The sequence below is a fragment of the Lissotriton vulgaris genome, chromosome 5, assembly GCF_964263255.1.
Source record: "Lissotriton vulgaris chromosome 5, aLisVul1.2, whole genome shotgun sequence".
Taxonomy (NCBI): domain Eukaryota; kingdom Metazoa; phylum Chordata; class Amphibia; order Caudata; family Salamandridae; genus Lissotriton; species Lissotriton vulgaris.
The window spans coordinates 1,296,998,439-1,297,019,333 of record NC_141693.1 but is presented as its reverse complement, the minus strand read 5'-3'; the positions used below and the strand labels follow the sequence as shown (position 1 = coordinate 1,297,019,333).

General features: G+C 47.1%; 1 protein-coding gene across 1 annotated transcript in view; it reads left to right on the top strand.

Annotated features, from left to right (window-relative positions):
* LEMD2 (LEM domain nuclear envelope protein 2) overlaps positions 1–20,895 on the top strand; it is a 267,597-nt gene that overhangs the window by 157,467 nt on the left and 89,235 nt on the right. The window contains exon 6 of the mRNA XM_086923192.1: positions 2,670–2,818. Within this exon, the coding sequence (XP_086779318.1) occupies positions 2,670–2,818 (149 nt within the window). The remainder of the gene's footprint in view (positions 1–2,669; positions 2,819–20,895) is intronic.

Sequence of the window (20,895 nt, the reverse complement as noted above, 5' to 3'; positions counted from 1 at the left end):
CCTTAACAAGGCTGTGTGGTAACTACTGAGATTTTTTTTGCCTTCTCACTTTTTCTCTGTCACTTTGCCTTAATCTCCCCACTCAGTCACCTAGAACTGGGAGTGTAGCAGCCTCATCTCAGACAACTACTCAGGGGCCAGCCTGGTCCACACCCCATGCCGTCAAAAAAGACAATGAGCAAGCAGACAGGTAAAGTCTCAGATTTTTTTTCATTCCTTCAGACAAACGCCCGACACTGCAAGATGACGCAGGAGCCACTGCAATGGTGATCACAAAAGCGGTTTGGCGGCTATGTTTAAAAAAATTCCAAAAAGGAACTTCGCAATAACTCTACTCTACTCCTCCCACTCTACTCTTCTCCACTTTCCTGCTTCTGACCTTTGCCCTCACCTGTCCTGGCCCTTTAGTCCCCCCGTTCTATCTGTGAATTTTTCCCTCGTCATTTGAGATCTAGCTATTTTGTCCGACGCCCGATGGTGCTGCCTGGTTTAGCTATAGGGGAGACCGGCCGGGGATTCACTCCCTGGACGTCACTTACCCAGTCGGTTTTTTGACAGACTTCCTTTCATCTCTCTTGTCGTCTCTGCTCGCTTCCTCCCTCTTTCTATTTCTCTCCTTCTCTCCTCTCTCAATGTAGTGAGACTGACCTATTCTGTCTGATGTCCAATGGAGCTACCTGGTTTAGCTATAGGGGAGATGGGCTGTGGATAACCTCCTTGGTCATCACCTACCCAGTTGGTCTTTAGACAGACTTCCTTTCGTCTCTACTGTTTGTCTCTTCCCCTATGTTCACTTTCTCACCTCCCTTACCCCCCACTACTTCCCCTCTACACTTCAATTATCTCGTCTTCTATGCTCTTGCAATTGTTTTTCTACCAATTGATGTAATTTGGACCTGATGTAATCTTGTAATTGTAATTTTTGTGGAACCTCATGTAAAGCGCTCTGATACCTCCGGGTCTAGCCAGCGCTATATAAAACTCTTAAATAAATACCTGACCAACCCTCTCTGTTTAAATCTCTGCTGGTATTGAAATTTCTGTAAGGATTGACAAACCTGTATCCATCAATACCATTCATTGTGCCACAATATGATCTTAACCTAGTTCTGACATTTCTCATGGGGACTCTTGAGTCCCTGCCCATTTGTCAGTTGAGGCTTCTAACCCTCCAAACAGTTTTTGGTAGCCATTACTTCAGCTGAACAGTTAACAACTTCAAGCTCTTTCTTCCAAGGCAAACTGGTGCTGCAAACTAAGACTTTTTTTCTTCCTAATGTGTTGTCCCCATTCCATCTGGGACAATCTATCACACTACCAACCTTTTTAATCACATTATTTCTAAGGATGAAGAAAGGCTGCACAGGTTATACCTTAGAAGAGCAGTGAACTTTTACATCAAGCATACTAAATACAGATAAAAAGACCAGCTGTTGATTGGTTACACTGGTTGCCAAAATAGTAAAGCAAATTCAGAAACACATTATTTCCAGATAGATTATACTACGTATAAAAAGTATAAAAATCTGTTACACCTTGGTTACAATAGGTCTGCCTAAAGGAATAAGGGTTCTTTCCACAGCAGCTTTACCTGTAGCAGACATATGCAGAACGACTATGTGTCGAGAAATAATATTTTTGGGATTCAGAGGCACTCCCTTTGCCAGCTCTACTTCAAGATTTTCTTATCTAAACAGTTTTTTCTCCACAACCACCTCCTTCAAGTTATTGCTTGCTTGCTTAATCAAAGGTGAGGAATCTGCAGGTAGAATAATCAATCGGAAGGAAAAGTTACTTACCTTCAGTAACAATCTTTCTGGTGGATTTAGCTAGAGACTCCTAATGGCCCTCCTACCATCCCCTCTTGTATAGAAAGCCTTTCTAGTTTTCTCATTTAAAAAAAAAGCAAAGTTACTAATACACCAGTTTTTCTTCTTCTTTAATACTCCTCGAAAGTCACCGCAAAACAGAGCATGACTGACATTAGGACACAAGTCTTTCTGCTATATATGATTTCACCACAAGTCCACATCTGACGTGGGAACAAATTCGACACCTCCCACTGGTACCAGAAAGGTAATACTTAATTATTTTTTGATCAACTCCATGTCTCAGTTATTCAAAGGCGAGGAATCTGAAGGTAGATGGAGTGTCCTCTAGAAAGATAGTTACCTGAGGTAAGTAATTTTTTTCCTTTAAGATTTTGCCACATTTTTTTATTTTTTTTAGTTGATTGACTTTTGTATCGAATCTAGGACATGGAAAGATGCTGCATTCATAGATTAGAAAAGGGCTGAATCTCATGATTTCTGTGAAGTTGGGTATGATGTAACCTATTGTTACATTTGGGTTTATTCACTACACTATTAAAAAACAATTGCAGTCTTCTGGCTACTATGCAGTCATCTCATAAGTTGCACAATGCTGTCGGCTATTGCACTATTTGGATGTTTTAGAAGGACCATGGAGGACCTTCTGAACTGTGATCCAACCATTACATAGTGTGGTGTCTGAGAAGTTCATTGTTGTACTGCTATGGAGTCTAGTTGGTGGGAGTGTGAACGCTTAGGATCAATCAAAATGACTATTGTGGACCTGCAGGCAGTACCTTTAATAAATATAAGATGTCTCTTGACATAGCATACTATATGAGGTCTCCTTTTTTCCAGGGTGAGAGGCAATGATCCGTTTTCGGAGCCAGTCGCTTCTCTGGACAAGGTAGCATGCCTGGAGTCCACTCGCCCAGAGCTGTGGTTAAGCTGTCGGCTCAGTCGAGCCCTTTCTACTGCTGTCACTAATCTGATCCTCTTGTTCTGGGGTAAGTTCCTTGGCCATAAGCCGAATGCCGTTAATAATAACTGAAAATGTTTGCCTCAGAAGGTCTTCCACAGCTTGCTAATGGCAGGTGGGCCTTATTTGACTCCAGGTTTACCACTATGCTTACGGAAGCTGTTTCTTCAATGTTTGCCGCATATGCATTAGAAATTACACAAAAATATTTGTTTGTATGACAAAAGAAGCAATTATCTAAAAAAAAAAAATAGTATGAAAATGTGATGCGTGACTTTACAAGTTCGGTCAGTCCTTTTATTAATACACTACCACCTGAAGTGATAACTTCTTGGTCTTCAGGATAATAATTTAGCTGTGCCGCTACAATAAGTTCGAGGCATGTGGGCTGCTGAATTCATATCTGTGCATAGATCGCCGCCTAGTGTTGGGTCCGGATGATTGCACATTGTTGTCCTGGAAGAGTGTTCGAAGTATCACGAGATAGGTGGCTCCTCCCCTGGACTACAGTGCGCATGGGCATCGCCTCCATCCCCAGATTGTTTTTTTCCGCCATTGGGTTCGGATGTGTTTCGGTTCCCTCTGTCGGAACCGATAGTTGTTCAACTTTCTACTCGAGACCAAAAGGTCTTTAGGCTGGGCGTCGGTATAGTTGCGTTCGGGTTTCTTGTCTGACTCTCAGCTCCGAACTCTTGCTACCCTTCCGCGTGCTTTCGGCGCGGACGGGCCTACACTACACTTCTGCTATGGAGCGGACACCGTTTAAGAAGTGCCCGGTGTGTAACTCCAAATATTCACACCTCGACGTGCACCCCGTGTGCAATACATGCTTGTCACCGGACCATAACGAAGACAGCTGCATGGCGTGTTCGAAATTCCGGTGCAAGAAAACTCTGAAGATTCGTCGGGCCAATAGGCTCCAGGCTAAGTTCTCGGCTACCGCGGCGCCCCCACCAGACGACCTATTCCAAGAATCTGTTGGAGACGAGGACGACGTACAAGGTTCGGAATCTAGTCCTGCGTCCGAAGGAGATGCCTACGACGCGGGTGATGAGGACTTTGACGAAGTCGCCGACGAGGTAGGGGACGACGATCGGGCTATTGCCACTGTGGGGGATAGCTCGGAGGAGGAGCATCCCCAACTAGACTCAGGGGTCGATCCCCTTCATACGGCCCAGGTCGAGGGATCGCCTTCGGGCCTTACCCAAGATCTACTTATAAGTCCTACGTCCCCGCCTCCGGGCCCGGACATTTCTGAGGCGCCACTCCCGTTGAAGAAAACGAAAGTGAAGCCGTCTGGTCACGCACCCTCGGATGCGAAACCGAAAGTGAAAGTTGCGCTGGGGCAGAAGGTTCTGGAGGCGTCAACTTCCCAAAAATTCAAGATGGCCGACTTGAAGAGCCACGCCAAGATGGCCGACCCGAAGCCCTCGGGGTCGGCGCCGAAGGCGAAGTCGACCGACGCGGCTGCGTCGGCGCCGAAAGGGGTCGGGGACCCGAAGACGGCTCCAAAGAAGCGTCAGGGCGACGACGCGCACAGGGCCCTTGGGGACAAGGCGCGTGAGGTGTCGGCCCCGAAGAAGGTGCCTGCCATCGATCCGACTCTCGACGCGGGAAGTTCGCTCGAGCCGGTCAAGCCCTCTCCGGCCTTAACAAAGAAGGTAGCGGAATCCCTGCAGCGGATACGGAAGGACAGTGTGGTTCCCAATCAGGACACTGTGGCGCCTAAGCTCACGCCGAAGCCTGCGAAGGCGCAGACGCCTATCCGTTTTACCCTGCCGCCCAAGTCGACGCCGAAGGCTTTCGCGCCGAAACATGGCGGGCCCTCAAAGGAGGTATTGACACCGAAAGCTGCCTTGGTGGTGTCAAAGCTTCGGCTCCAGCCGCTTGCTGAAGAGGAACGTCGAGAGGTCATCATCGACGCCAACACCGGGAAACTGTCTCTCCTCAAGAGGAAAATCACCACGGAGCCGGTGTTGGAACATTTTCGGATCCCTCTCAAAAATAAGAGGGACTCTGCGGAATCTTCGGCTCTGGTAGAACCTATGTCTCCACAAGCCCTAGGACACTCGCCAACGCATTCCGCCGCAGGCGATGCGGACGAGGAAGACGCCGAGTACAACTATCCGGCGTACTCGGATCCGGAGGAGGAGCACGAACCTTGGTCGGCCGGAGGCGACCCGGAGGACCCGCAGTCGGGCCAGGACACGCAACTTTTTGCGGCCAAAACGTCACCGACGGAGGACTCGGCGGCCTTCAACGCTCTGATCGAGAGAGCTGCGGCTAACCACGATGTCGAGCTGCACTCGGACCCTGTGGATGTGGACTTTTTATTTGACACTTTCTCAGTGGCTGAAAAGTCGGTCAAAACACTGCCAATGCTTAAGGGGGTGCTCAAACACGCAACGGAGGTCTTCAAGGAGCCCACCCGGGCGCGTGTCGTCAACCCTCGCATTGACAAGAAATATAAGGCAGCGCCCTCGGATCCAACATACATCAAGGGACACTTGCCACTGGACTCGTTGGTTGTTTCCAACGCTCGGAAGAGGGCGAACTCGCAGACCACTGGTGATGCTCCTCCCCCAGACAAAGAGTCCAAGATCTTTGAGGCCTCAGGCAAACGAATTGCTGCACAGGCAGCTAATATTTGGAGAATCTCTAACACACAGGCCCTACTTGCACGCTATGATAGGGCTCATTATGACACCTTAGAATCACTACTGCAACACTTGCCTGACCAGTACAAGGAGGCAGGAGAAATGCTGATTCAGGAAGGAAAGCTCATTACGAATGCATCCATAAAATGTGCACTGGATGTGGCAGATACAGCCTCCAGGGCGATCAACACCAGTGTGTTGCTTAGACGGCATGCTTGGCTTAGAATTTCAGGGTTCAAACCCGACATTCAAACTACAATACTGAATCAAACAGTTAATCCTGACCACCTGTTTGGCCCTGAGGTGGATGCGACACTGGAAAAGATGAAAAAAGATACGGAAACTGCCAAGTCTATGGGGGCCCTCCAAAATCAGCAGTTTCGGAGTGGTTCCTTTCGCCGCTCCAATTCCAGGGGCACCTCAAGGGGTCAGGCATCGCAGTCCACACAGTATTACAAAAGTAACACCCAAACCTCGTACAACAACAACAGTAGGGGTGGCTACAGAGGCAATAACGTCAAGGGCAGGGGACGTGGAAACAACAGCTCCAGGTCCACCACCGCCAACAAGCAGTGACGTCTTGTCACTGCCCCCCGACCATACAACACCGGTCGGGGGGAGACTCCAGCAGTTCCTGCCAGCGTGGAAATCCATCACCACGGACAGGTGGGTCAAGTCTCTTATCCAGTACGGTTACTGTCTGGAACTTACTTCCATTCCACCAAACATACCCCCAAGGAGCCGTCCTATGTCCGGCGAGCACTTGACCTTGTTGCAGCAGGAAGTTCTAGTCATGCTGCAAAAAGGGGCAATAGAGCTCGTTCCATTGCAAGAACGGGGAACAGGGGTTTACTCCCTGTATTTTCTGATCCCCAAAAAGGACGGATCCCTCAGGCCCATCCTGGACCTCAGGCCCCTAAACTGGTACATTCTCTCGGAGCACTTCCATATGCTCATGTTACAGCAAGTGCTCCCCCTGCTTCAGCAGGGGGACTTCCTGGCTACGCTGGATCTGAAAGATGCATATTTTCATATCCCCCTGCATCCTTCCCACAGGAAGTATCTCAGATTCACGATTCAAGACCAGCATTACCAGTTCAGGGTTCTGCCGTTCGGGGTCACCACGGCGCCAAGGGTTTTTACAAAGTGCCTAGCGACTGTGGCGGCGCATCTCCGTCGCCAGAAAGTCCACGTCTACCCCTACCTGGACGACTGGCTCATTCAAGCAAAGACAGAACAGCAGTGCGTCGACCACGTGTCACGCACCATTCATCTCCTGCACGATCTGGGATTCTCTCTGAACTACCCAAAGTCCCATCTCCAGCCCGCCCACGTGCGACAGTATCTGGGCGCGACAATCAACACTCTGGCAGCCACTGCGCAGCCAAATTCAGTGAGAATCGCCAGTATCCAGGCGCTGATCCAGCGGTTCAGACCTCAGCACTCGCTTCCAGCGAAGGTGTTCATGCAGTTGATAGGCATGATGGCCTCCTGCATCTCCATTGTCCCGCACGTGAGACTACATATGCGTCCGCTTCAGGAGTGCCTTGCACGTCAGTGGACTCAGGCTCATGGGCAACTGACAGACCTAGTGTTGGTGAGCGGTCGGGCATACAACTCTCTGCATTGGTGGAATCCACAAAACCTTTGCAAGGGCCGACCATTCCAAGAGCCTGTGCCACAGATTATCCTGACAACGGACGCCTCTCTCCAGGGATGGGGAGCGCATGTACTCCAGTACACAGTGCAGGGACTCTGGACACTACAGCAAAGGAAGCTGCACATCAATGTGTTGGAACTGATGGCAATCTTCATGGCCTTAAAGGCGTTCAAAGTACATCTGTGCAACAAAGTTGTGTTGATCCGGACGGACAACATGACGGCCATGTACTACGTTCAGAAGCAGGGAGGCACACACTCTCCGCAGCTGTCTCATCTGGCTCAGAGCATGTGGAAGTGGGCCATTCAGAGGAATATCTTCCTCATGGCAGAGCATCTCCTGGGCAAGGACAATCAGATGGCGGATCTGCTCAGCAGGCACAGCCATCAAATGCATGAGTGGGAGATACATCCATCAGTACTCCAACCGTACTTCCGAAAGTGGGGTCATCCAGAGATAGACCTGTTCGCCACAAAGGAGAACGCAAAATGCCAAAGCTTCGCCGCCAGGTTCCCACACCCGCAATCACAGGGCAATGCGATGTGGATGAACTGGTCAGGCAGATTTGCGTACGCTTTTCCCCCAGCACCTCTGATACCGCTGGTGGCACGCAAGCTCAGGCAGCACTCGATGACGCTCATCCTGGTTGCTCCAACGTGGGCTCGCCAACCATGGTACACCACGTTTCTGGAACTCTCCGTGGTACCGCATCAAAGGCTTCATCTCACTCCCAGCCTTCTGACGCAGAGCCATGGCGACATTCAGCACCCAGATCCGCAACAGCTCAACCTGGCGATCTGGCTCCTGAAGTCCTAGAGTTTGGCTACCTCAATCTTCCTCCCGATTGCATGGACATCATTCGGGAGGCAAGGAAGCCCACTACTAGAGCTTGTTATGCGGCTAAATGGAAGAGGTTTGTCATCTACTGTGTTAACCCCGATATTGACCCGCTAGATGCTTCCATTCATAACATCATTTGTTACCTGTTCCACCTGTATCAATGCAATTTGGCGTACTCTTCCATCCGCATTCACCTGTCTGCTATGGCAGCATACCTCCAGAATAGGCAACACCTGTCACTCTTTAAGGTCCCTGCTATCAAGGCCTTTCTGGAAGGACTCAAAAGAGTCATTCCACCAAGGACCCCACCAGCTCCAGAATGGAACCTCAATGTGGTTCTTACAAGGCTGATGGGTCCTCCCTTCGAGCCACTGCACTCTTGTGAGCTTCAGTTTCTGACCTGGAAGGTTGCGTTCTTAGTAGCAATTACATCGCTACGGAGGGTTAGCGAGCTGCAGGCGCTCACCATCCAAGAACCTTTCTTCCAGGTACATGCTAACAGGGTTGTGCTCCGCACTAACCCTAAATTCTTACCCAAGGTTGTATCTCAATTCCATATAAACCAGACAATTGAGTTGCCGGTGTTTTTCCAAAACCCAGAGACGCTGGCGGAGCGGATGCTCCACACCCTTGATGTTAAGAGAGCCTTGATGTACTATGTAGACAGGACAAAAGATTTTCGCAAAACCAAGCAGCTTTTTGTTGCTTTTGCCACACACCACAAGGGAAACGCTATCTCCAAAGCTGGGATCGCTAGGTGGATCGTGAAATGCATTCAGATCTGTTACGCTAAAGCTAAGCGCACTCTCACTATCCCACCAAGGGCCCATTCCACCAGGAAGTTGGGGGCCTCTATGGCTTTCCTAGGTAACATTCCCTTAGAAGATATCTGTAGAGCAGCCACATGGTCTACCACACATACTTTCACTAAACACTACTGTGTAGACGTGCATTCCAAACAGCAGGCAGCTGTTGGTCAGGCTGTTCTCAAAACACTTTTTCAGACTGCTGCAGCTGGCACGGGCGGCCGCCGCTAATGGAGGGACTGCTATGTATTCTATGCACAGATATGAATTCAGCAGCCCACATGCCTCGAACTGCAAATGCTACTTACCAGTATGCATCTGTTCTTGGCATGTAGGGCTGCTGACATTCATATCGCCCACCCTCCTCCCCGGCGCCTGTAGCAGCTGCAGTATTCATTCATATGTATATATATATATGCTCATAGCATGGTCATCACTCACATACTTCACTCCATCTCTGCCAATGGCTAAAAACAATCTGGGGATGGAGGCGATGCCCATGCGCACTGTAGTCCAGGGGAGGAGCCACCTATCTCGTGATACTTCGAAGACTCTTCCAGGACAACAATGTGCAATCATCCGGACCCAACACTAGGCGGCGATCTATGCACAGATATGAATGTCAGCAGCCCTACATGCCAAGAACAGATGCATACTGGTAAGTAGCATTTGCAATTTGAAGACCGTAGTCTGTTCTATACTAGAATGTGAGCAGATTACATGAAAAACTCATCCTTGATTGCTGAAGAGCCAAGCACTAACTTCTTATGATACACATGTAGGAAGAAATGTTTTTGTATTACTAGTGCTCCAACATGGGTTTCTCCGTAGATTCACAAACACTATATGTATGTGGGGATTCTCAAACGCATTATAAAGAGAAGCATTACGTTATTCTTTGTTGATGCCTGACATAAATAACCTGGGTCTGATATACTCAGAATGAATTATGTAAAACTTGTTGTAAATTGTGACCCAACTTATACTAAATACATTGTGCTTTTGTGAACCAACCTATGTATTAATAGGTTGGTTCACAAAAACCTTATTCATATTGAGTCGCTGTGAGCAATTATAAGGATGTGGCTGTCTGTGCGATAAAATTCTAATTCTGTATCGGGTCCTGTCAGGTTTGTTTGTAAAACCTTAGCTGAGTCCTGAATAACTGTGGCCCAGAGCAGTCCGGCTTTATCAAAGAAACAAGTAGATTGTATTTTTTTATCTTCAAGTAGAAACCCCAATGACAAAAATACACAGGAGAAGATATGGATTTTTTATGAAACCATAAAACACAGGTTTTCACTCCATGAAATAAATCATTGAAATCTACTATGACTCGCGGTTTACGGTTAGCCACAACAAGTAACTTGAAAATGCCTATGAGGGCACTCTTTTGGGGGGCCAACTCAGATAGGGCGTCCGTCACGGGGACTAAAACGGTGGGGTTTAATAGTTACCACACAGTTAAAGCAGTCTCCAGCCCAGGGTCTATACGTGAACCACTATAGAAGCCAGTAGAGTAGTCCTGGTGCACGGTATGCAGGATGCTTAAGGTGCTCAAGGTTACTGAGGATGCAGAGCCAGTGTTGAGGACCTTCCTGTGGCCACCCATTGGTCCACTAGCATGGGGGCGCTTTCGGCTCATGGGGGTCGATGTCCCACGAAGTCCCGGTAAAGTCCAGCACAAAACCAGTTGCCATTGGTCTATTTGTCTCTGTTTAAAGCAAAACTAGCAATTCTCTTTCATTTCTAGTAGCACTTGTGCTTGGTGGCCAAACTGCACTCCGATGACTCTCCTGGGTCCATGAGACTCAGTGGAACTTTTGAGGGTCGGGTCTCTGTCTCTCACGCTACACTTCGTTTTTTCCATTGGAGATCAGGCTTCTTATCGCTGGGCTCTCAGAGGAGCAGGCTTCTTAGCTTTTACGGCCCTGTGGCTGTAACAGGGAGTTAGCCATCTGACACTTGGAGTCACCTTTTCTGTATGAGCTTGGGATGACTTTTCCACAGTCCTTTTTTTTCCAGCCCAAGATGTAGCAGGTGAAGTCTAGCCTTTGGTGCATCCTCTCTTTTCTAGGTACAGGGAACAGCAGGGCAGCCCTTCAGTCCTCTCTTCAGTGCAGATGTGATCTGAGGCATTGAGTGGTTACAGGTGCAACTTTCATGCCCACTAGAAGCCTAACAAGATGTGGTTACAAATTAGCCAATGGGTTACCAGGTCACCTCCAGCCTGGTGACAACTTCCTGCGAAGTGTGCCATCTAGCCATCCCAAAATGCACCATTGTGCCCAATACCAATATCGTAAGGTGGATCCCCTTAGCCCAATTCATAGGTGTGGCTACATGCCCATGAAAAAACTATTTGACAATGTCTGAAATGCGAGCCTGCCTGTTACAACAAAAGAACGGCCCCTCTCATGTGTAATTACTATTTTCCCTTCAAAAGTAGCTTCCCCTTTTGGGCTCTCACCCAATCTGTCAGCCCTGGACGAGGAGGACACATCCCTGCTCTTGGCAGATTCTTTGTCTCTCTTCCAGAGAGTCGGTCACAGCTCTCACCAGGAGGGCAAGGGCTGTCTCGAGGACTAAGGCTAGTGTGCAACTGTCAGCGGCTACTGGAAACTTTGAGCAACAAAGTGACAACTTCTTAAAGTTGCCCTTTATATAAAGGTGACATTACATTTGACTTGATAAGCAAGTAACAATCCGTTTGATACCTTGAAGTACCATATTTGAAAGTTAGCACTGCTGAGTTGTCAGCATGAACCTCCATATTCGCCAATGAGGTTACTATCCTTTCTGCAGTAAAAAAATAACACTATGGGTGTTTTACGGCTAAGACACACAAAGTTAATAAAGCACATATCTATCTTTTTAATATAATGCACCCTACCTTTAGGGTTCAGTGGGCCTGCCTTAGAGACGACTTGCAAATATTAATTAAAATTAAAAGCGGAGGTTCAGGCTATGCCAAAAGTCGTTAGCAGTTTGAAAACTGCTCTGCCCACTGGTAATAACTAACTGAGAATCAGAGAGTACTTTGTCGCACTCGTTGTGGCGCAGTAAGTGTTGCGTTCCACAAAGGACAATTCACTTACAGGCCCAAAGTACCATGTAAAAGGGAGATATAAATAAATTAACTTTTGCAATTTGCAGTCAGGCATACACGTTTTAAGGGTCAGAGCACTGGCACTGAGGATTGTTCGACAGGGCTCAGTGCACCTTTAGAGTAAAAAAACAAGTGGCATCAGTCCAGAAACTTGGCCGTGATTGATCAAGTAGAGGAATTTCTTTGCAGTTGCAATTTGACCTACCTCATTAATATTAATAAGGTAGGTTGCAAGTTGCTCACTATAAACCACAGCCATCACAGAGATGGTGGTCTGCTGAGGTAAGTAGACTATCATGTATGTGAATGCTTTTAAACATTTTTTAATGCAACCAGTTTTATATAAACAATGCATTTCTTTTTCAATTAAATGTTTTCGTAAAAATCTTTTAGAGTAGGCAGTGGTCCATTGGACCACTCCTACTATTGTGGGCAGTGGCCCATTGGACCACCACCTACTCTTAATTTCTTTTTCCCTTAACATTCATAAAGTGGAAGTGTTCCCAAGGAGACCGCTCTCATATGTGAATGGGTTACCACAACATTTGTGTTGTCGGTAAAATATTAAAGTTTAGCCGTCAGATTTCATTTGGGAAACATTAACTCATCTCATTCTGACTTAGTAATTGGAAGGGATGCCCTAAACACACCCTTGCAAATACAGATCAAAATGTGGTCACAAACTGTAATTGCCGATTCTGTAGCGTGTTACCAAATCGCCATTTGAGTTTAATACCTAGCAAAAAGCCTTTTTGTGGTTGCAAACTGTCCAATCTTGCGAATCAGACCTTATGTGAATGCAGAAAAGCTTTGTACATCTGGCCCCAGGTCCTCCTTTCCAAATTTCTCTCTAATTTATCCATCTGTTTGATAAGGAGTTGAATCTGGAAAATAAAACAGAAATATACTCTAATTCCTGTGACCTCAAAAGCCAACATTTATGCCTTTGTGATTACGAATTCCATAAGTATTAAATTATTGAATGAAAAACACACCACATAGAGTACCTGGATCAGTAAATGAGGGCAACTGAAAGGGAAGTCAGTTTAAGGTCCTCTGCATTGCTCATAGACGCTACATAATCAGGACCCTTAATTCTTCAGGGACACCTTTCAGTGGTATTTGAAACACTTGAGTCCACACATAGGTCAAGTCAAACACTTTCCATATGCTTAAAGGCATGATGAGGCATGCAGATTTTATCTTCAAAGACCCTGTCAGAGGGCATATTTGAACTCCAATAGTAGATAAATAATATATACTCTCACCATCTGATCCTGTGTTTATTAAGGGACAATTACATCTTAACTCCCTAGTTGTGTCTAATGCTTGCAAGATGTACTTTAGAAGAGCTGGCACCGCAGCTAAGGGAGATAAATAGCAGCATTCTCCTTAAAAGGCATGCATGGCTTAGGATCCGGGGTTTTATGCCGGAGGTTCAACAGTCCATTTTAAACATCCCCTTTGACAAGGAAGACCTGTTTGGCCCTGTGGTCAACCAGTCCTTAGAAAAGATGAAAAGGACATTGAAGTGGCAAAATCCATGGGAGCGCTCCAATCTCCATCCAATAGAGGCTCCTTTCACCGCTAATTTTACAGAGCAGGCTACAAAACAACATCCTCCGATCCAAATGCTTCCTCTTACAAGGGCAATAATCAATCCTTTCCCTCTTGAGGTTTCTATAGAGGAAACCATTCCAAAGATTGGGGTAAAGGCTCCACACCACGTAACACCCTTCCCCTAATAAACAGTACTTGCCCACACTTTCCCCCGATCACTCAACACCTGTCGGGGAAGTCTTTAACAGCTTCTCCCCATGTGGCAATCTATAACAACCGGAAAATCGCTACTCCGCCTTCTCCAACATGGTTATTGCCTGGAGCTCACCTCCAATCCACCAAACATTCCACCTTGTGTTCACAAACTCTCAGGCCATTTGCAGTTACTCAAACAAGAGGTGCAGGGGAGCCATAGAACTTGTTCCGTTTTAGTACCAAGGTTCTGGGGTTTACTCTCTTTACTTTCCAATTCCCTAAAAGGACGTTTCCTTAAAAACAATATTGGATCTCAGAGAGTTAAACTAGTACATACTGTCAGAACATTTCCCTATGGTAACGCTTCACCAAGTTCTTTCTCACCTACAGCAAGGAGCTTTTTTGTCCACCATGTACTTTAGACGCATATTGTCATATTCACATCCATCCAGCTCATCGCAAGTATCTCAGATTTGTGATAGCAGGCAAACACTATCAGTTCAAAGTACTTCCATTCAGAGTAACTACTGCTCCCAGGGTCTTTACAAAATGCCTAGCAGTAGTAGAGGCTCATCTCAGAAGACAACAAATGTATGTCTTACCGTACCTAGACGACTGGCTCATCAGAGCCAGCACACACCAAAAGGGTTTACAAATCACTCAGACCACGCTACACCTACTCCACCAATTGGGTTTCATGGTCAGCATTCAAAAGTCTCACCTACAGTCTTCTCAGATAACAATCTTATCTATGAGCCAACCTCGACACTCACACGGCTCTAGCCTTCCCCAATGCAGCCAGAATTTCCGTTTCAGTACCAAGGTTCTGGGGTTTACTCTCTTTACTTTCTAATTCCCAAAAAGGACGTTTCCTTAAAAACAATATTGGATCTCAAAGAGTTAAACCAGTACATACTGTCAGAACATTTCCCTATGGTAACGCTTCACCAGGTTCTTTCTCACCTACAGCAAGGCGTTTTTTTGTCCACCATGTACTTTAGACGCATATTGTCATATTCACATCCATCCAGCTCATCGCAAGTATCTCAGATTTGTGATAGCAGGCAAACCCTATCAGTTCAAAGTACTTCCATTCAGAGTAACTACTGCTCCCAGGGTCTTTACAAAATGCCTAGCAGTAGTAGAGGCTCATCTCAGAAGACAACAAATTTATGTCTTACCGTACCTAGACGACTGGCTCATCAGAACCAGCACACACCAAAAGTGTTTACAAATCACTCAGACCACGCTACACCTACTCCACCAATTGGGTTTCATGGTCAACATTCAAAAGTCTCACCTACAGTCTTCTCAGATAACAATCTTATCTATGAGCCAACCTCAACACTCACACAGCTCTAGCCTTCCCCAATGCAGCCAGAATTTCCAATATCCAAAATCTATTGCTGCAGTTCCAAACCAACCAAACCTGGCCAGCCAGGACTTTCATGCTGCCACTGGGAATGATGAACTCCACACCACTGGATTCAAGCAAGCCGGGCTGAAGACGGCTGGAATGCCAGAAACCGGTCCTCGGAAGCTTGTTTCCGGTCCAGGGAAGGCAATTGCTTGGCAGTTCGGGCTGGACTGTTCCCATGAGGCACAGGGTCAGACTGATTTGCATATGGCCATGTCTGAACTGGGGTGGGGTGGAGTGCAAAAAACGATGGATTTAGGCCCAGATCTCTGTACTGGGGTGAATGTATGACATTGTTCTGCATTCTGTCCATCACCTGTGGTTTTTGCAATTGGAAATGATGGCATCATGCATTGTAATAGTACCTCATGCTAAGCTACACATGCCTCCATTACAAGAATACTTAGCACGTCAGTGGAATCAGTCACAGGGTCAATTAACAGATCTAGTGTTGGTGGACAGCCGCACCCATCACTTTCTGCAGTGGTGGAGCCCACGAAATTTATCAAAAGGGTGGTCTTGCATCAATCCTGTTGCACAAGTCGTGCTAACAGCAGACGCATCTCTCAAGGGTTGGGGTGCACATCTCCTTCATTACACAATTCAAGGTCTCTGGGACGAAAAACAGAAACGTCTCCACATCAACTATCTAGAGCTTCTAGCAGTGTTTCTAGCACTGAAAGCTTTTCAGTCTCATCTCACATTCAAAGTTGTCCTAGTCCGCACAGACAACATGACAGCAATGTACTACATTCAAAAATGGGGGGGCGGCAGGGGGGGGGGCACTCTGTCACCCCTGTCTCAGATAATTTGTAAATGGGCAATCGATCACAAGCTTCACCTTCTGGCAAAACACCTCCCAGGAGTGAACCATCAAATTACCGACCTCCTCTGCAGGAGACAACAAATACACAAGTGGGAACTTCATCCCCAAGTTCTCCTTCCATACTTTCTACATTGGGGACACCCACAAATAGATCTGTTCGCCACAGTAGACAATGCCCAAACTTCGCCTCCAGGTTCCCACACCCTCTGTCCCAAGGCAATGCCCGATGGATGAATTGGTCATGGATATTTGCCTACACTTTTCCGCCTCTCCCATGCCTTCCGTTTCTACTTCGGAAACTCTGACAAATATCACTAATACAGATTTTGGTAGCTCCCACATGGGCCTGTCAACCATGGTACACCACCCTGTTGGAGCTCTCATTAGTTCCACATCAAAAGCTACATCTCGCTTCCAGTCTCCTCACTCTGAACCATGGAGAAATCAAGCATCCAAAACCCAAGGAGCTCAACTTAGCACATGCCGACTGTGATATCGACTTAGCATCTGCCTGCCCTTTAAACTTTAACATCCTGCATCTCCCCAGACCCAAAGGCCGCGGCGGCGGAGTGGGCATTATCTTCCGAGCCTCATGGCAAATAAACACCATAGACATAGACCCAGTGCCTGGAATTGAGCTCTTTGGTTTGGCCATAAACTGCCACCCAAGAGTCACCTTCACGGTGATCATCTGTTACCGACCTCCAGGGGCCTTTTCCATCCCGCAACAGCAAGCTCTTCTTACTATCATTACAAACATGGCAACCTCCCACAACAAACTAGTTATTCTAGGAGACTTCAATCTCTGGCCAAATGGCAGCCTAGACACAGGCCTAGACAACCTCTTGCTGTCTTGTGACAGCGTGGGGCTTCACCAATTGATCAAGGATCCCACCCACTCTGCAGGCAATCGACTTGACCTTATTTTCTCAAGCCCTGATCTAATACAAGTAGGCGACATTTTGCCAATGAGCTGGACGGACCACTCACTCATTAAACTCTACATTACCAACACCACAATAAGAAAGTCCGATAATAGCGCTCTACCTGAATTTTCTTACCGAAACTGGAAGCCCTAGAAAAACTCAGCGCCACCACCAAAGTCTTTGATGTGGAGGATAGCTTCTCTCCCACCAGCTCGGTGGAAAACAACTACTGGGCCTTCAGCTCGAGAATCTCTTCCATCACTGACTCTGTTGCCCCACTAAAACACTGCAAACCCAAAGGTAGAGCACCGGCTCCCTGGTACAATGACTCCCTGAAAACTCTTAAATTAGCCTGTAAACAGGCCGAGAGAAAGTGGAGACACGGATACTGCGACAATAATAAAACCCTTTGGAAAAATACGCTCCGTGACTACAAATCTGCCATTGCAGAGAGCAAATCGACTTACTACTGCTCCACTATACTTAACGCAGCTAACAGTCCAAAAAGCATATTCCAAATTCTGGATAATATTATACATCCGGACTGCGCCAAGAAATCTATTCCCCCATCTCAGACCCTCTGTGACAATCTCGCACAGTTTTTCACAGACAAAATCGAGACCATCATCAACAACCTGGCAACTCCCCCATCACATAACACTCCAAACCCCCCCCCCCCCCCCTGGAGCTGGTTCCGCTAACCTTGATCCTCCAAGTTCAGCTTTTCCTCCTAGGGAAAGTCTCCTGCCCTTTCCCCAGATCCCTGAAGCAGAATTTGAGAAACTGGCACTGGGCATTACCTCGGGATCCCCCCTTGACCCTCTGCCCCCGAAAACCTGGAAAGCATGCAGGAATGAGCTATTCCACACCCTCCGGAGGATATGCAATCAATCTCTCGGTTGTGGCCTCGTTCCCAACCCCTGGAAGCAAGCGCTCATCACCCCGCTACTGAAGAAACCAACTTTGAATCCAGAATGCCTCTCCAATTTTCGCCCCATATTACTTCTGCCCTTTCCGGCGAAAGTGATAGAACGTTGGGTCAGCACCTGCCTCTCAACCCACCTCGAGCAGCATCACGTTCTGGACGATTTCCAATTCGGATTTCGTCCAGCCCATGGCACAGAAACAGCAGTGCTTACCGCCATAGAAGAACTTCGAGTGCGTGCAGACAGGGGCCAAGCCGTGGCACTGATCTTATTAGACCTGTCTGCCGCATTCGATACTGTCAACCACGTGACCCTGCTTGAGAGGCTGGGGTTGATGGCACGGCCCTGCTCTGGTTTCACTCCTATCTTAGAGATAGAAAACAGGCCATATCCCTCCCTCCTTTCCAATCTGCCTTCTCCCCTGTCCCTCACGGTGTACCCCAGGGTTCCTCTATCAGTCCGATCCTTTTCAATGTGTACTTAAAACCACTGGTCACTTTAATCAAATCCCACAAGATGACTACAGTAAATTATGCGGACGATACCCAGCTCCTTCTCTCTTGGGAGGGCGAAGATTCCATTCCTCTGGAAGCCTTCCACAACTGCCTAAGAGACACCGCAGGCTGGTTACACCGGAACTCCCTCCAATTCAACTCCTCGAAAACTGAGGTTCTGTTCTGTCCTGCGAGCCGTATACCTCGCCTTCTGCCTGCGGAGTTCTGGCCCCCGGAAAACCGAAACAATCCACTACCTGTCGCCAGCGTTCGCAATTTGGGCGTCATGCTAAACAACAAACTTAGCATGGAAACGCAGGTTACAAGAACAGTCGCCACCTGCTCAGCCCTTATGCGCTCTCTGCGCAAAATCCTTCCATTATTACCACCTCCAGCCCGAGCATTGATAGTCAGGTGCACTATTCTGAGTCGCCTCGACTATTGTAACGCCCTCCTGCTTGAATCTCCTTCGACACTGTTGGACAGACTCCAACGAGTCCAGTCGGCAGCAGCCAAACTGGCCCTAGGATGGACCAGGAGATCCTCGGCCACTGCGGCCTTGGCCGAGTTGCACTGGCTGCCCTTGAAGCAACGAATAGCCTTCAAGGCCCTTTGCTTGGCACTACACGGTTCAGGACCTAGACCTCTTCAACATCTGTTCTCTTGGTACATCCCTACCAGAACGCTACGATCCGCGACTGCCTGCCTTGTGACAGTACCTAGATTTAAGAAGGCTAGGATCGGGGGAAGATCCTTCAGAGTAGCTGCTGCCAAGCTCTGGAACAGTCTGCCTGCCGACATTCGCCAAATTCCTCAGCTCCTACCCTTCAGGAAACGAATAAAAACATGGCTCTTCCCCCAGCTTTCCACCCCGCCCCCCCCCTGAATTAACTCCCGTTGCTTCTAACTCAGGAGTAAGCTACCAGCGCCAGGATACCTGCCAGGTGACAGTCGCGCTCTATAAATGGTTTAAATAAATAAATAAATAAATAAATAAATAAATAAATAAATTTGGCTCCTGAAGCCATAGAGTTTAGATATTTACATGTGCCCCCAGATTGTATAACTATTCTGAAAGTATCTAGAAAACCCACTACCAGAGCTTGCTATGCAGCAAAATGGAAGCGATGTGTTGGTTATTGAAATAACAAAATTCTACCTCTAGATGCTTCTGTTCAGAACATTGTCTGTTACCTTCTAAACCTACAGCAATGTGGGCTAGCTTACACATCTATTTGGTTGTACCCCACAGCAATAGCTGTGTCTTTACAAAACAGTCAACATTTGTCTTTGTTCAAAGTTCCTGTCTTCAAAGCCTTATGGAAGGCTGAAAAAGAGTTATACCACCAAGAATTCCAACAGCACCAGGGTGGAATCTTAATGTTGTACTCACAAGACTTACGCTTCCATCCTTTGAACCACTACACAAGTGTCCTTAACAGTTTCTCTCATGGAAAGTTGCATTTCTAATTGCAATCATGTCATTTAGAAGAGTTGGTGAGCTACAGGCATTAACCTTAGAAGAACCCTTCTTTCAGCTTCATTAAGATACAGTAGTACTTTGCACCAATCCCAAATTCCTTTCCAAAGTGGTTTCTGCTTTCCATATTAACCATTCAGTTGAGTTGCCTGTGTTCTTTCTTCACCCTGATTCAGTAGCAGAACGAGCTCTTCACACACTTGACGTCTGAAGAGCTTCAATGTATTATCTTCAAAGAACAAAAGATTTTTGTTTGTTTCATTTACACCACGTCACAAAGGCAATCCTATTTCTAAATCTGGCATTTCGAGATGGATTGTTAAATGCATTCAAACTTGGTACGCAAAAGCTAAAAGAACTTTATCTATACCCCCTAGAGCACATTCCACACGCAAAATAGGGGCATCTACAGGAAAACAATCTAAACAATGGAGTTGATGCCCATGAGTGATGAGTAATCTTATATCATGACTGGAAAAACTTCTTCGAAGAAAAATAACTTGCAAACATCCGGAACCAACACTAGATGGCAGTAGTATGCAAAGCATGTGAATCTACATTCCGTGGCGATCTCCCCCTTGGCTCTCCCTGCAGGCTACAGGATTCTTACACAAAACAGGCCTAGCGGGAGGGGGTGGCGGGTCTAGCGGTTATATTAAAATCTGCCTTCCACTGTACACTGTCCTCCCAGACTATCTCAGATTGTGAAAGCGCCCTGTTTAAAATGACCATATCACATATTTTTACCTTCTTGTTTATCATCCCCCAGGGCCAGACAAGGCTTTCCAAAAAACCTTAGTTCATACTGTATCTACTCTTGCATTGGAGTCCGCTAACTTGAACATCATAGGAAACCTGAATTTACATCTGGAACGCCGGGACTCCCAGGAGATTTCCAACTACCTGGATGACCTGGATGTCTGCCAACTAACTCAGTTAGTGAAGTGACCATCACAGTTGGCAGGCCAATTACTTGATCCGATATTTTCGAATCTTGAAACTCTGACAGTGAACACACCCCTTCCTTTGATCTAGACGGACCATTTTCGTATTTCAATACGCATCGGTATTGTAGGCGCCCCCTTGAGGACCCCTTGTAAGTTATCCATGAAGCGCACTTGGCACAAATCTGCCTTAAACTCGTCTCGCCCAGATTGGCCAATTGATCTGGAGGCAGCTGATAGAGCTTTTAGGGGCTGGATTAACAAT